At 43.2% G+C, this 14,340-nt stretch overlaps 1 protein-coding gene across 10 annotated transcripts in view; it reads left to right on the top strand.

The window, feature by feature from the left end:
* LOC134339985 (NACHT, LRR and PYD domains-containing protein 6-like) overlaps positions 1 to 14,340 on the top strand; it is a 90,361-nt gene that overhangs the window by 40,714 nt on the left and 35,307 nt on the right. For all 10 annotated transcript variants that reach the window (XM_063036822.1, XM_063036817.1, XM_063036824.1 and 7 more), the window contains one exon: positions 10,467 to 10,643. In XM_063036822.1, coding sequence (XP_062892892.1) covers positions 10,467 to 10,643 — 177 coding nt within the window. The remainder of the gene's footprint in view (positions 1 to 10,466; positions 10,644 to 14,340) is intronic.

Genomic DNA, 14,340 nt, shown 5'->3' with positions numbered 1-14,340 from the left:
TTGGGCCGAATGGCTTGCAATGTGCTATAGATTTCTATGATATATGTTCTGATATTCACAGGATAGGATTAGCTTTTGTTTTGGAGCTAAATTCGTGTTGCGATTGTTCTACTTGGCATATCTGTTCTGCTTAGTCGTCAAAACACAATGAGAAATAGTGCAACTTTTCTTACGATGCACTGATGCCCTTAGTGTCCAAAATGCCCCAAATCGTAAAGTTTGCATGCAGTAATTACATACCTCTGAAGGCTACGTTAGTGTGTGTAATTTAAAAACAGAACATAGGAGCACAATTGGCTCAAAAAGTGACGGGATTACTTTGACTTGGAATTAAATACTAATCAATTCTGTTTTACCCTACAACTGGAGGAAGGATGTCCTGTACTTTTATATAGGTTTTCTGTGTTTCTCTGTTTCTATCTCTGTTGTCAACTATGAACAATCAGTGGAGAGAGAAACCCCCATAGCCCAATTCACCGGCAAAGAGTAGGAATAAAGAGATCTGTTTTCTACTATGTACCTGTGTATTGTAATGCTCCATAGGGGTCTGTGCTGGTACTGCTTCTTTTAAATGGTACGTTAACAATTTGAATGATGAAATTGATGGCATTGTGGCCAAGCCTGTGGACGAGACGAAGATATGTGGTGGTGCAGGTAGTGTTGAGGAAGCAAAGAGGCCTCAGAAGGAATGAGACAGATTAAGAGAATGGGCAAAGTGAAGACACTTGAAATATAATGCCAGGAAGTGTATGGTCATGTACTTTGGCAGAAGGAATAAAAGCACAGAGCATTTTCTAATCGGAGAGAAAATTAAAAAATCTGAGGAGAAAATGGATTTGGCAGTCTTTGAGCAGGATTCCCTAAAGGCTAATTAAATCGTTGAATTGCTGGTGAGCCTGACAAATGTGATGTCAGCATTTACTTTGACTAACGAAGAATCAATTGATCTCTGCCTTCAGTATGCATGAAGACTTGGACTCCACAGCTGCCTGTGGCAAAAAGTTCCACAGATTCAGCCCTCCTTGGCTAAATAAATTCTTCCTCATCTTAGCTCTAAATGGGCATCCTTCTGTTTTCATGCTGTGTCCTCTGGTCTAAGGCTCCCCAGTCATATTATACATTCTCCTCACATGCACTCTATCGAGGCCTTTCAACATACGATAGGTTCAATGGCTCACCCCTGATTCTTTTGAATTCCAGAGAATACATCCCAGAACTATCAAGTGCTTCTCATATTTCAAGGCTTTCAATCCGGGAATCATTATCATGAACCCCTTTTGAGCTCTCTAATGTCAGCACACCGATTTTATAGATAGGGGGCCCAATTAGGACAAAAAAAAAAGAACTCGATGCGATTTAGGAAATCTAGGAGAGGCCATGAAAAGTCCTTAGCAAGTAGGATTTCAGAGGCTTTTCAACATTGAATCACAGTCGATTGAATTTAGCTTTTTTAAAATATATTTATCAACAGAAAAAGACACTTCTGTGTCAACGTGAAAAAACTCTCCACAAAATGAACTATACTAATTTCATTTATTTAGCACAAAATAATTGATTGCATGTTCTTGAGTGGTCAGTGCATGAAAGGTTATGGGAAGAAAGGAAGAGAATTGGGTTCAGAGAGAAATACATCAACGATGAGAGAACAGGACCAATCAAATGACAGTGGAAAAGTGTACATGGAACTGGAACAGAAGAGGTACTTAATGAGAGGTTCTTTCTCCCTGGGCCTCCTGTCTCATGATCCTCTCATATCCCTTGTGCCAATCAATTGTCCAGCTCTTGGCTCCATCTCTCCCCCTCCTGTCTTCTCCTATCATTTTGGATCTCTCCCTCCCCCTCCCACTTTCAAATCTCTTACTAGCTCTTCTTTCAGTTAGTCCTGACGAAGGGTCTCGGCCCGAAACGTCGACTATACCTCTTCCTAGAGATGCTGCCTGGCCTGCTCCGTTCACCAGCAACTTTTATGTGTGTTGCTTGAAATTCCAGCTTCTGTAGATTTCCTCGTGATTACTTAATTAATACTTTGTTTCAGTATTCACTATGGAAAGGGATCTTGGCGATTGTAGGGATGAATTGCAGCAGACTGAGAAACTTGAGAATCTAGATATTAAGGAAGAGTACGTGCTGGGGTTTTTGGAAAACATCGGTTTGGATAAGGCACGGGATGTACCCCAGGCTACAGTGGAATGTGAGGGAGGAGATTGCTGAGTCTCTGGCGATGATCTTTGAGGATGGGAGAGGTTCTGGAAGACTGAGGGGTTGAAGATGCTGTTCCTTTATTCAAGACAGGGAGTAGGGATAGACGAGGAAATTATAAACCAGTGAATCTTAGTTCAGTGGTTGGTAAGTTGATGGAGAAGATTCTGAAGGCAAGATTTATGAATATTTGGAGAGGAATAATATGATTAGGAATAGTCAGCGTGGCTTTGTCAAAGGCAAGTGGTGCCTTACGAGCCTGACTGAATTTTTTGAGGATGTGACTAAACACATTGATGAAGGTAGAATCGCAGATCAAGTGTATATGTATTTTAGCAAGGCATTTGATAAGGTACCCCATGCAAGGCTTATTGAGAAAGTAAGGAGGCATGGGATCTAAGGCGATTTTGCTTTGTGGATCCAGAACTCGCTTGTGCACAAAAGGCAAAGAGTTGTTGTAGACAGGTCATATTCTGCATTGAGGTCGTTGACAAGTGGTGTGCATCAGGGATCTGTTCTGGGACCCCTACTGTTTGTGATTTTTATAATCGACCTGGATGAGGAATTGGAGGGATGGGTTAGTAAATTTGCTGATAACACAAAGATTAGGGTTGTTGTGGATTGTGTGGAGGGCTGTCAGAGGTTACAGCTGGACATTGATAGGATGCAAAACTGGGCTGAGAAGTGGCAGATGGAGTTCAACCCAAATAAGTGTGAGGTGGTTCAATTTGGTAGGTCAAGTATGATCGCAGAATATAGCATTAATGGTAAGACACTTGGCAGTGTGGCGGATCAGAGGGATCTTTTGCTCCGAGTCTATAGGACTCTTAAAGCTGCTACGCAGATTGACTCTATGATTAAGACTGCATAAGGTTCATTGGCCTTCATTAATCGAGTGATTGAGTTTAAGAACCGAGAGGCAGTGTTGTAGATATATAGGATCCTGGTCAGACTCCACTTGAAGTACTGTACTCAATTCTGATCGCCTCACTACGGGAAGGACGTGATAACCATAGAAACGGTGCAGAACATATTTACAAGGATGTTGCGTGGATTGGGGAGCATTCCCTATGAGAATAGGTTGATTGAATTTGGACTTTTCTCCTTGGAGCGATGGAGGATGAGAGGTGACCTGATAGAGGTGTATAAGATAATGACATGTATTGATCGTGTGGATAGACAGAAGCTTCTCCCCAGGGCTGAAATAGCTGCCACAAGAGGGCATGGTTTTACAGTGCTTGAAAGTAGGTACCAAGGAGATGTCAGGGTTAAGTTTTCTTATGCAGAGAGTGGTGAGTGCGTGGAATGGGCTGCCGGCTACGGTGGTGGACGCGGATACTGTAGTGTCTTTAAAGAGGCTCCTAGATAGGTGCATGGAGCTTAGAAAAAGAGGGCTATAGGTAAGCCTAGGTAGTTCTGAGGGAAGGGTATGTTCTGCACATCTGAGGGGCCTGTATTGTGCTGCAGGTTTTCTTTTTTTTCTGTGTTTCTAAGAGGGTGCGACTTCAGGAATGAAGGACGTTCATTAAGAACAGAGATGCTGAAAAATTACTTCAATCAGAGGGTGGTAAATCTGTGGAATTTGTTGCCACCAGCAGCCGTGGATGCCAAGTCATTGGGTGCATTTAAGACAGAGATAGATAGGTTCTTGAATAGACAGTGCAGGGTGAAGGCAGGGGAGTGGGGATGACTGGAAGAATTGGTCCAGCCCATCATCGAATGGCCCATTTCTGCTCCAATACCTGATGGTGTTATGTTCCAATGTGGTGTGTGTATCGAAGTGGCAGGTTCCGAGTCCCGGAGCAAGGAAAGATCTGACTTCTGAACGATTCAAGTGCCGGGCCTGATTGCAAAAAAATTCAGGGGTGCAGGTCGGCGGCGAGAGATAGGCCGGCTCAGGCATTGCCCATGAGTTTTTTCTCGACTCTGCGCTGAACTTCAGCTCGTTGTTGCGCATGGATTAATCGGCTTGCAACTATCAATATAAGGACTCACTTTTGGAAATTCAGTTGTGAATGTTATTACAGCAAAAGACACAAGATGCTGAATCCATTCAGCAGGCTAGGCAGCTCCGAGGAAAAGAGTTCAGTCAACGTTTCGTGGCTGAAACCCTTCAGAGGAATGTTATTTACCTACTTTTGTTTTTTTTGTACGTTTTCTTTTATCTGTGCATTGGCTGTTTGACGGTCTTCTTTTTAATGGATCGTATTGGGCTTTTTTTTTTGTCGCTGCCTGTGGGAAAACGAATCTCGAGATTGTATAAAGTATGCCTACTTTGATAATAAATATACTTTGCATTTGAACTTTTCCTGCATATATGCACGTTGAAATTTCGAACTAGTAATGTGCGTAATGAGATCTGCGGTAATGCTGTGGCCATAATATGGATAATATTCAACTTCCAATGAATGCCTAAATCCGGACGGACCATGTAAGCTGATTAGGAAAACAAGTAAAGGATTGATCATAGAACATAGTCTTTTGATTCAGCGGAAGCAATTTGCTTGATATCAAATCTTTTTTAACTCAACTTCCCAGATCATATTCAGTTTGTATGTGGAAATAGTGGCTTCTGTCTCAATTGGGCTTTCATGAAGATTAGAACACCGTACGTGCACCCTGCCTCACGCCTTTGTCACAGGCCTTCTTAAAATCCAAATACACAACATCTACCATTTCTCCTTTGTTCATCCTGCGTGTTATTTCTTCATAGAATTCCAATCGATTTGTCATGCAAGATTTTCCCCCAATTAAAAAAAAAGACATGCTGACTTTGGCCTATATTTTCACGTGCCCCCCAATACCCCGAAACCACATCCTTAACAATCGACTCCAACATCCCACCCACTGAACTCAGCCTAACTGGTCTATATTTGCCTTGCTTCTCCCTCTCTCCTTCCCTTCCTGAAGAGTGGAGTGACATTTGCAATTTTCCTTTGCTCCAGAACCGATACAGAATCTACTGATTCTTGAAACGTCAATACTAATACCTCCACAGTCCATTTCAGCTACATCTTTCTGAACACTGGGGTGTTGTACATCAGGTCTACCTTCAGACATTTCAGCGTCCCAAGCGCCATCTTCCTAGTAATGACAACTGCACTCATTTCTTCCCCCTATACTTCCGGCATACTACTGATGTCTTCCACAGCGAAGACTGATACAAAATACATATTCAGTTCATTGTCCAGTTCCTTGATCCCTGTTATTATCACTCATGCTTCATTTTCCTGCCGTCCAATATCGGCTGTCACCTCTCCTTAACTCCTTTAATTTCTGAAAAAAAAATAGATATTATTTTTTATATTATTGGCCAGTTTGTCTTCACATTTCTTCTTCACTCCCCTCTTAAGGTATTTAAAAAGCCCCAAATCCTCTAATGTCACACTCATGTTTGCCCCATTGTATGCCCTCTCTTTTGCTTTTATGTTGGCTTTGACTTCACTTTGTTAGCCACGTTTGTGTCATCCTGACTTTAGAATACTTCCTCTTCTTTGGGCTCTATATACCCTGCGCATTGCGATCTGCTCCCTGAAACTCCAGACATTACTGCTCTGCAGGCATCCCTGCTAACGTCCCCTTCCATTTCATTTTCGCCAGCTCCTCTCTCATGCCTCTGTAACCCCCTTTACTCAAAACTGATGTATCTGACTTTAACTTCTCCCTGTCAAATTACAGGGTGTAATTAGACGTTGAAATTAATAACCCGGCACACTGAAATGTATTAGATTTAGTAATGGCATCTAATTCTACAACAACCCTTGTCCAGTTGATCCAGATATCCACCATTTTGTTGTATCGTTATATTTTATTTAGATGTCCTTTCTGTCATCTTAAACCTATGTCCTCTTATTATTAATATGGTGTATGCTATGTTATACCGGCATTACCTTTTACTATAAATGCTATATATGCTTATCATAATTGCATATTTCCTTTAAAACTCACTCCTGTCATCTTAAACCTATGTTCACTCATTTTACTGTATATGCATTTCTGTAACGATGTTCCTACTATGTTACTGTTTCTCAGTCACTGCCTGCTGTGATGCAATTCACTTTCTTTCCTGCATTCTCGGCTTCTTTTGCAATATCCGGGTATGCACATAAATGCCCTTCTATCCAAGTACAATTTGGGTATCACGTAATCCCTGACTTTATTTCTCCTCGTGTCCATGCCGAGGCAAAAAAAAAAGTCTGTGTTGATCCTATTCGTCACAGGTGACTCTTGAACGCACATACATGTAGACACGCACAATAGCGTAGAATCACACACACAAAGACACAAGCACACATAAGCGCGCGCAAACACACACACACACATACACACACACACACACACACACACACAAACACACATAGCCACACACACAAATACACACACAGAGTACATAAATCACACACAAAGGAAAACAGAAATATGCACATTCATACCCTGACAGAAATGCAAATTCCAACATGCAGCCACAACCCGTATACCCTGAACTACACGAACACTCAGCACGACACACAAAAACGCAACCTTTCTCTCTCTCTCTCTCTCTCTCTCTCTCTCTGTCACACACACACACACACACACACACACACACACACACACACACACGAATGTCACATATGCATTTGTACACGAAAGCACACGTAAACATATTTCACAGCCTCCTGCAGTAGTAAGCATAGTATTGGCCGATCAACAGACACAAAATGCTGGAGGAACTCAGCAGACCTGGCAGCATCTATGGAAAAAATAACTCAACTTTTCGGGCCGAGACCCTTCCTCAGGTCGTTAATTTGAGGTCAGTTCGGCAAAAGGAAAACCGCTGGGCAAACAGAAATAGACTTAAATATTTCTGCCTGTGAAGTATTTTTTTTTTAACGTTTTACATATGTAGCTGTCGAAATGGCGTACAGGTTGGCAAATAATTTCTGTCTATTCGCTGCATGGTATGAATTTGTGGGAGGAAATCTTCAAATGCTGGAATCTGCATTCCTGATGAAGTTTTATGGTCCGGAATGTCCACCATTTACTCTTTTACACTGGTGATGCTTGCCCCGCAGAGTTCCTCCAGCATTCTGAGTTATGATATGAGCTTAGTCCATTATATTGTGGCGTACCGTAGGGTGGAGGGATTTGCGGCGCCAGGTCTACAACCCGCCCTAACATTGCTAATGATCAGCGCTATTCATTGTTCTTGTGTTAAAGTGCTTTCGTGGGATTTTGGTTCATTTATTGTTATACCTTCGCTTGAAATATAATGATTTTCGCATGCGTGTATGTGGGTCACCCTGACTGTAAGCGGGGTGTGAGATAATCACCTCCCCTGTCTGCATGAGACTGAGCTGTTCTCATCCCGTGTCATAGCGCCCCGACGGTTTTTCTCTTCATCACAGTAAAAACGGCAAGGCAGCGGCAGTGGTTCCTGTCACGGCCCCGAACATTAATCCCTATCATGCTCCTAATTTGTGCCACGGTTCCGACCTTTAATTTCCCATTTACTTCCAATTCTCTTTGATGAGGGCACGTCTGTTTTCCATCAAGATATGCAACATAAGAACCCCGGCGTTACAAGCACCAGTCGCCAGATCGATGATTTTGCCTGTGTGGTAGTTAACGATTCCCGGCCGCTTTGGACCGTGTGTTCCAAGTTTTTCTCCAGTTTCATGGTTTACCTATAAAACTCCGTCTCTCTGTGTCAAGGTTCCGTATCAAGGCTCCGTGTCAAGATTCCTCCTGTTTGCTGTTCAACGCTGACGTCCGCGTAAGCATCCTAACTCAATCTCCGTGCTTGTGTCCTGCACTTGGGTTCGCTTCATTCGCTCATTGCAACAGTTGCGTAAACTCCATAGTGAGTTGCAGCAGGTTCTCCTTCTGCAGTCTAAGGGTGTAGATGTGATGGAGGAATTACGAGGGTTGAAGAGCCGGCAAGTCCACCACTTGGCCGCCGAATCCTCCGAAGTCTTCTTCCGATCAAGCGTCCAATCCGTGCAACAGGTGTGCTGCTACAATACAGTAATGCATTAACACGATTTGCCACCTGTGCAAAACGGTGTCGCACATAAGCCACATAGAAACCGAAAAAAATTATTCTTATCCCCTCTTGAGGCTCACGAAAAATATTGTAAAAGTGATGAAGAAAGAAGATGAAGGATTTCGATATCTCAGACAGACGTTTCCCAGAGTAACTTGTAACAACGGATAAGGAAAACTTTGGCCCGCAAGTCATTCACGGCATCAATAACAGGCAAATCAAAGAACTTCAACTGGGACTGGAGAAAATCGCATAAAAGGCATTCAAGTACGTTGTTGAGAATTTTACTGAACAGTGAAGAGCACCAAACTACGCACAATTAGTTGAAAAGCAGCTAAAACCATGATGCAATAAAGATTTTTTTTTTTGCATTCCGATTTAGACTTCTTCCCTGCAAATCGTGTCGCGTTCATTGACGAGCAGAGTGAAAGGTTCCAGAAGGACATTGCAGTCATGGTATCCCGGCGACTGGAATCCATCAATGTGTGCCGATTTTTGTTGGACACTAAAGCGAGAAGCGTCAGACACTGAGTACAAATGGAAATGACAAATAAAATTATTTATCAAACATTAATATGCTCCTATATACAACAAAATGCATTATATTCATTATGTTCTCCAAACTCTTAAGCAATACAATTCGTCAGCAAAAAAAAATAATACTAAGTGCTTTATTGATCCCCAGTAGGAAATTACTTTGTTATAGCAGCATTCAAAATGCACTTATCAATAATCATAATAAATAATAATAATAAAATATAATAATCGTAATTAATAATCTGGACACGAGTAGCTTCGGAAATTTTTCTCACAGGGGATGGCAAATCTGTCGAATACTCTACCATTATTAACGACCTGGATGTGGGGGTAGAAGGGTGGGTTGGCAAGTTTGCAGACGACACAAAGGTTAGCGGTGTTGCACATGGTGTAGAGGATTGTCAAAGATTGCAGAGAGACATTGATAGGATGCAGAAGTGGGCTGAGAAGTGGTCAACCCGGAGAAGTGTGAGGTGGTACACTTTGGAAGGACAAACTTCAAGGCAGAGTACAAAGTAAATGGCAGGATACTTGGTAGTGTGGAGGAGCAGAGGGATCTAGGGTACATGTCCACAGATCCCTGAAAGTTGCCTCACAGGTGGATAGGGTAGTTAAGAAAGCTTATGGGGTGTTAGCTTTCATAAATCGAGGGATAGAGTTTAAGAGTTGCGATGTAATGATGCAGCTCTATAAAACTCTGGTTAGGCCACACTTGGAGTATTGTGTCCAGTACTGGTCACCTCACTGTAGGAAGGATGTGGAAGCATTGGAAATGGTATAGAGGAGATTTACCAGGATGCTGCCTGGTTTAGAAAGTATGCATTATGATCAGAGATTAAGGGAGCTAGGGCTTTTCTCTTTGGAGAGAAGGAGGATGAGAGGAGACATGATAGAGGTGTACAAGATAATAAGAGGAATAGATAGAGTGGATAGCCAGCGCCTCTTCCCCAGGGCATCACTGCTCCATACAAGGGGACATGACTTTAAGGTAAGGGGTGGGAAGTTCAAGGGGGATATTAGAGGAAGGTTTTTTACTCAGAGAGTGGTTGGTGCGTGGAATGCACTGCCTGAGTCAGTGGTGGAGGCAGATACACTAGTGAAGTTTAAGAGACTACCGGACAGGTATATGGAGGAATCTCAGGTGGGGGCCTATATGGGAGGCAGGGTTTGAGGGTCGGTACAACATTGTGGGCCGAAGGGCCTGTACTGTGCTGTACTATTCTATGAGGGTTCATAGTGTCAAGATACCTCCAGCAGTCACCGAGCAGTCAAATGATTTTGGACGATGGGGGAGTTAAACTCGACGGTCAACTGGAACAGGGGATGAGATGATAATTTGTAAGAACATCCATAATCATAGTGAATGGAATGGCATGCTTGAGGGGCCAAGTGGACTACTTCATTTTCTGTTCTGTTATGTACTGCATTGTTATGCCTGGGCATATGAGATTAGGGTAGAACTCAGTGGTTATGGTGGTGCAAGGGCTTGGCTGAGATTAGACACTTAATTATGGTTTATTGGTTCGGGAAAATGGCGTGCAAACGTGCTGTGCTATACTGTGTCATTAATCGGTATCTTACGAAATGAAGCACAGTGAGTTCCTGTATAAATGTGTTTGACAAGTGTGGCCGAGTGTCGATGATCCTTTCCAAATGGCTGTGCAGCACACTGACCAGCCTATTTTGTGTTTGGTACTGTTGACAGATATACCAGGAATGAGGAGGTCAAAGCACAGCTTTATGCTGAATTCCGTCTTGCTGATGCTTCTGGTGAGCCGAGTTGCATGTCTACCGGTGAAACCCGTGCCTGATGACGATAAACACGAATTTGATGCTACAGACTCGGGCCAGCGAGCTGAGGTCCACAGCCGTGAACTGAACAGTAAGTACACAGCCGACCAGAAATTGGTTGATGCGGCAAATTCCACAGGACTGTTTGAGACGTATAACGGTCAACTGTGCATTCCGCTTTATACCTCCGTCTCTGACCACCTATTAAACCGTAAACCTCTCCACCAACCACTTATAGTTTGCTTCAGTATCTGCGTTGTCAACAAGCAGCCTGCATTTGCGTCCTTTCGGATCTGCTGGAAACATTTTTTTTTTCCGCAATGCTACACTGCTGCTTGTCATATTTCGATATGACAAAAGGCTGGAATATTTGAGCTGGTCCTTAACGGCATAGAAGATCTGACCTTCATGCGATGAATATGAGAACAGTTCAGAATGGTATACGTTTCCCCACCATTTCCATCCTTTCAAATTCAAGTTGCTAAGCCTTTTACTGCTTTTCCTCTCCACTATTTTAACATTGTGGGAGGTTCAATCAGGTTTGTGGGCCTGGCAAATGATAGAGAAAACTGCCACTGCGAATAGCTATATTAATAATTTATTTACAAACAGTAAAAATTGGACAACACATTCATGTTCCCCAAGGTACAGACACTACAATGGGAATACTCAAGGACACACGTACATTCCTCCAAGCATACTTAGTTAAATGTGCGGGCAGAGCGTACGTTCCCAATGGTCATGGCTTAAACAAGGGAAGAACTGAGCAAGCGCCTTCCATGTCCTATTTTATATACCCATGATATTTGAAGCTAGACACCAGGTAGTTACCCAATGGGAAAAGCAGCTGAAGCATCGAAGCTAACCAATCACAACGGCAGTGACATTCGACAGTCAGACTCAGGCACTCTCCCCCCACCCCCGAAAATTTGTGATGATCCAACTCCACACTAGTACGACTCCCGCAAACTCCTAACCAAGTTATACGTAAAACAGAGAGTACTATGCCCAGTATTGTCAACCCAATAGTCACCCCCCAAATATGCTACAGTAGTCCACTAAACTCTCTGCAGCTTACGTGGCCAGCAGCCCCACTTTGGAGTGGGATAGCCAGTGAACTGGTCCATCGCTTAATCTTATACACTAACTCTGAGATATGATCGACCAGGTGAGTGCTGTTCACCAACTCATCTCGAATGTAGGTGCAGAATTCTTAACCAATAACACTACAGGCGCCACCTTCCTTTGTGAGCAGGTAATTCAAGGCATCAGTTCCGAGGGAGGTCTGACCGTACCATGCTGAGAAAGGCGATCACTCTAAATACCCTTCCCACGTAACAACCCTGTAACCCTGCAAGATGTTCATTCAGGGCATCTGGGTGGCATGCATACGTCGCCAATTATCGACAGCACCATCGTGTGGACGCAATGGGTAGGCCTAGGAACTACACATCCAGTAACTGCTATTCACTTTCCAGAAGAGTCCAGCCTCTCACCACCATTTGCCACAGACACAGCCATCCCAGGATACTGTTCCTGCTTATGTTCGCCATCCACTTTGCACCTTGTACCTGACTCAAAATCCGACGTGCACTTATACTTTTCCAGGTGGAAAAATCTTCGAAGAATCAGGACATTCCAATTAAACAAACATGTTACAAAGGGAAATACCAGCCCTTAAAACGCTTAGTCCACTTGCTATTAAGGCTCAAGTCCATTAAGGCTGTCAGAATACTCTGGGCCGAGGATGGCTGGAATAGACTATCCCTTCCCAGCTTCCTCAAAACAGAACGCCAAAACACGAGTTCCCAGATAATTTCCCCCAATAATGTTTGCATTGTCGTGAAAGTGATTGATATTAGTGGCATCCCTTCTGTGATGTAGTAAGAAGTCTTGTACAAAGTCAGCAATCTGAGTCGCGTTGGTCCGGTATGGAAATTCTAACGCATTCCACAGGAAGGTATAACAGGCCCTCCCACCACAAATCAGCATTCACCACATACCATTCTATAATGCAGAGAGATACAAATGCACTGGCTCCTGATTAGTCTCTGCGTATCTTGAAAACACATAACAAAAAGCGATAGAACGGCAAGAATTGCTCCCCAAATGCCCAATTCCCTCTGAAAAGCGGGTATCTCATATCCAGAATAAAGTTTGCCTAATTTCTACCATATTTCAACTCCAATTTCTGATGGCCACTATGAAAAATGAGTCATCCCTGAAACCAATTACAAACAAACATGTTGAAACAAGTAGGAAATAACAAATTACAGGGTGTGGTGGTGTTGTGGATAGTGTAGAGGGCTGTCAAAGGGTACAACGGGACATTAATAGGTTGCAAAACTGGGCTGAGATGTGGCAGATGGAGTTGAACCCAGATAAGTGTGAAGTGGATCATTTTGGTAGCTCAAATATTATGGCAGAGTATAGCATTACTGGTAAGACTCTTAGCAGTGTGGAGTATCAGAGGGATCCTGGGGTCCGAATCCATAGGACGCTCAAAGCAGCTGCGCAGGTTAACTCTGTGGTTAAGAAGGCATACGGTGTATTGGCATTCATCAATCGTGGAATCGAATTTAGGAGCCAAGAGGTAATGTTGTAACAAAATAGGACCATGGTTAGACCCCACTTCGAATACTATGCTCAGTTCTGGTCGCCTCACTACAGGAAGTATGTGGAGACCATACAAAGGGTGCAGAGGAGATTTACAAGGATTTTGCCTGGATTGGGGAGCCTACCTTATGAAAACAAGTTGCGGGATCTCGGTATTTTCTCGTTGGAGCGATAGAGGATGAGAGGTGACCTGATAGAGGTGTGTAAGGTGATGAGAGGCATTGATCGTGTGGATAGTCGGAGGCTTTTTCCCAGGGCTGAAATGGCTGCCACAAGAGGGCACAGGTTTAAGGTGCTTGGGAACAGGTACAGAGGAGATACGATAGGGTCTTTTAAGAGACTTTTGAATAGGTACATGGAGCTTAGAAAAATTGAGGGCTATGGCTAAGCCGAGTAATTTCTAATGTATGGACATGGTCGGTACAACTTTGTGGGCCGAAGGGTCTGTATTGTGCTGTAGGTTTTCTGTGTTTCTGTGTTTCTAAACAAAAATAAGAAAGAGAACAACAGATTAGAGCACAAAACAGAAACCACAAAGCCCGGGCTGTACTACTGTTCTTTAAGACTTCCGATGAAAGTGCTATCAATCAATCAATCAATCAATCAATACATAAACAATAAGAGCAGGCAGTTATTTTTTTACAGAGAAATAGGACTTATTAAACAGAAAATGATAAGGACAAGGCACCTGGCGGTAAACAACATTGCTGCTTTTTCCTCATCATATATCCATATGAAAATAGTCACTGACCTGTTGGAAGCTGTTATCACTTCCATGTTCAAGACAATTTGCATGGTTTGCCTCCAATTGACCCGTGTTCTATTCAAACATGCTTTGAGTAGACACCGACCCGATATACTTCAAATTTCAAGATCATGAGGACGAAGTAGAAAAGAACGAGCCCCATACTCTAGAATATGGAGAATAAGGCGGGAGGAGAAGATGGCGGCGCGACGCAGCGCGCGCAGCTCTGCGGTGAAATAATATTGTATTTGTAAGTAGGATGTGCACTATTCTGATTTGATGGAGACAGACGTGAGAAGGCACAGCGGAACATTTGGAGAAATTTCTGAAATGCCCAGTTCGCTGCCGCTGCTAGTGTGCGATCGAGAATCTCCGGAGGGAAGGCCCCAAAATCCACGGCTTTGCCTGCTGCTGGCCACCGAGGCTG

Source organism: Mobula hypostoma, chromosome 31, assembly GCF_963921235.1.
Source record: "Mobula hypostoma chromosome 31, sMobHyp1.1, whole genome shotgun sequence".
Classification (NCBI taxonomy): Eukaryota; Metazoa; Chordata; class Chondrichthyes; order Myliobatiformes; family Myliobatidae; genus Mobula; species Mobula hypostoma.
The sequence above is the reverse complement of the archived record's forward strand: the minus strand, read 5'-3'. Positions and strand labels throughout refer to the sequence as shown.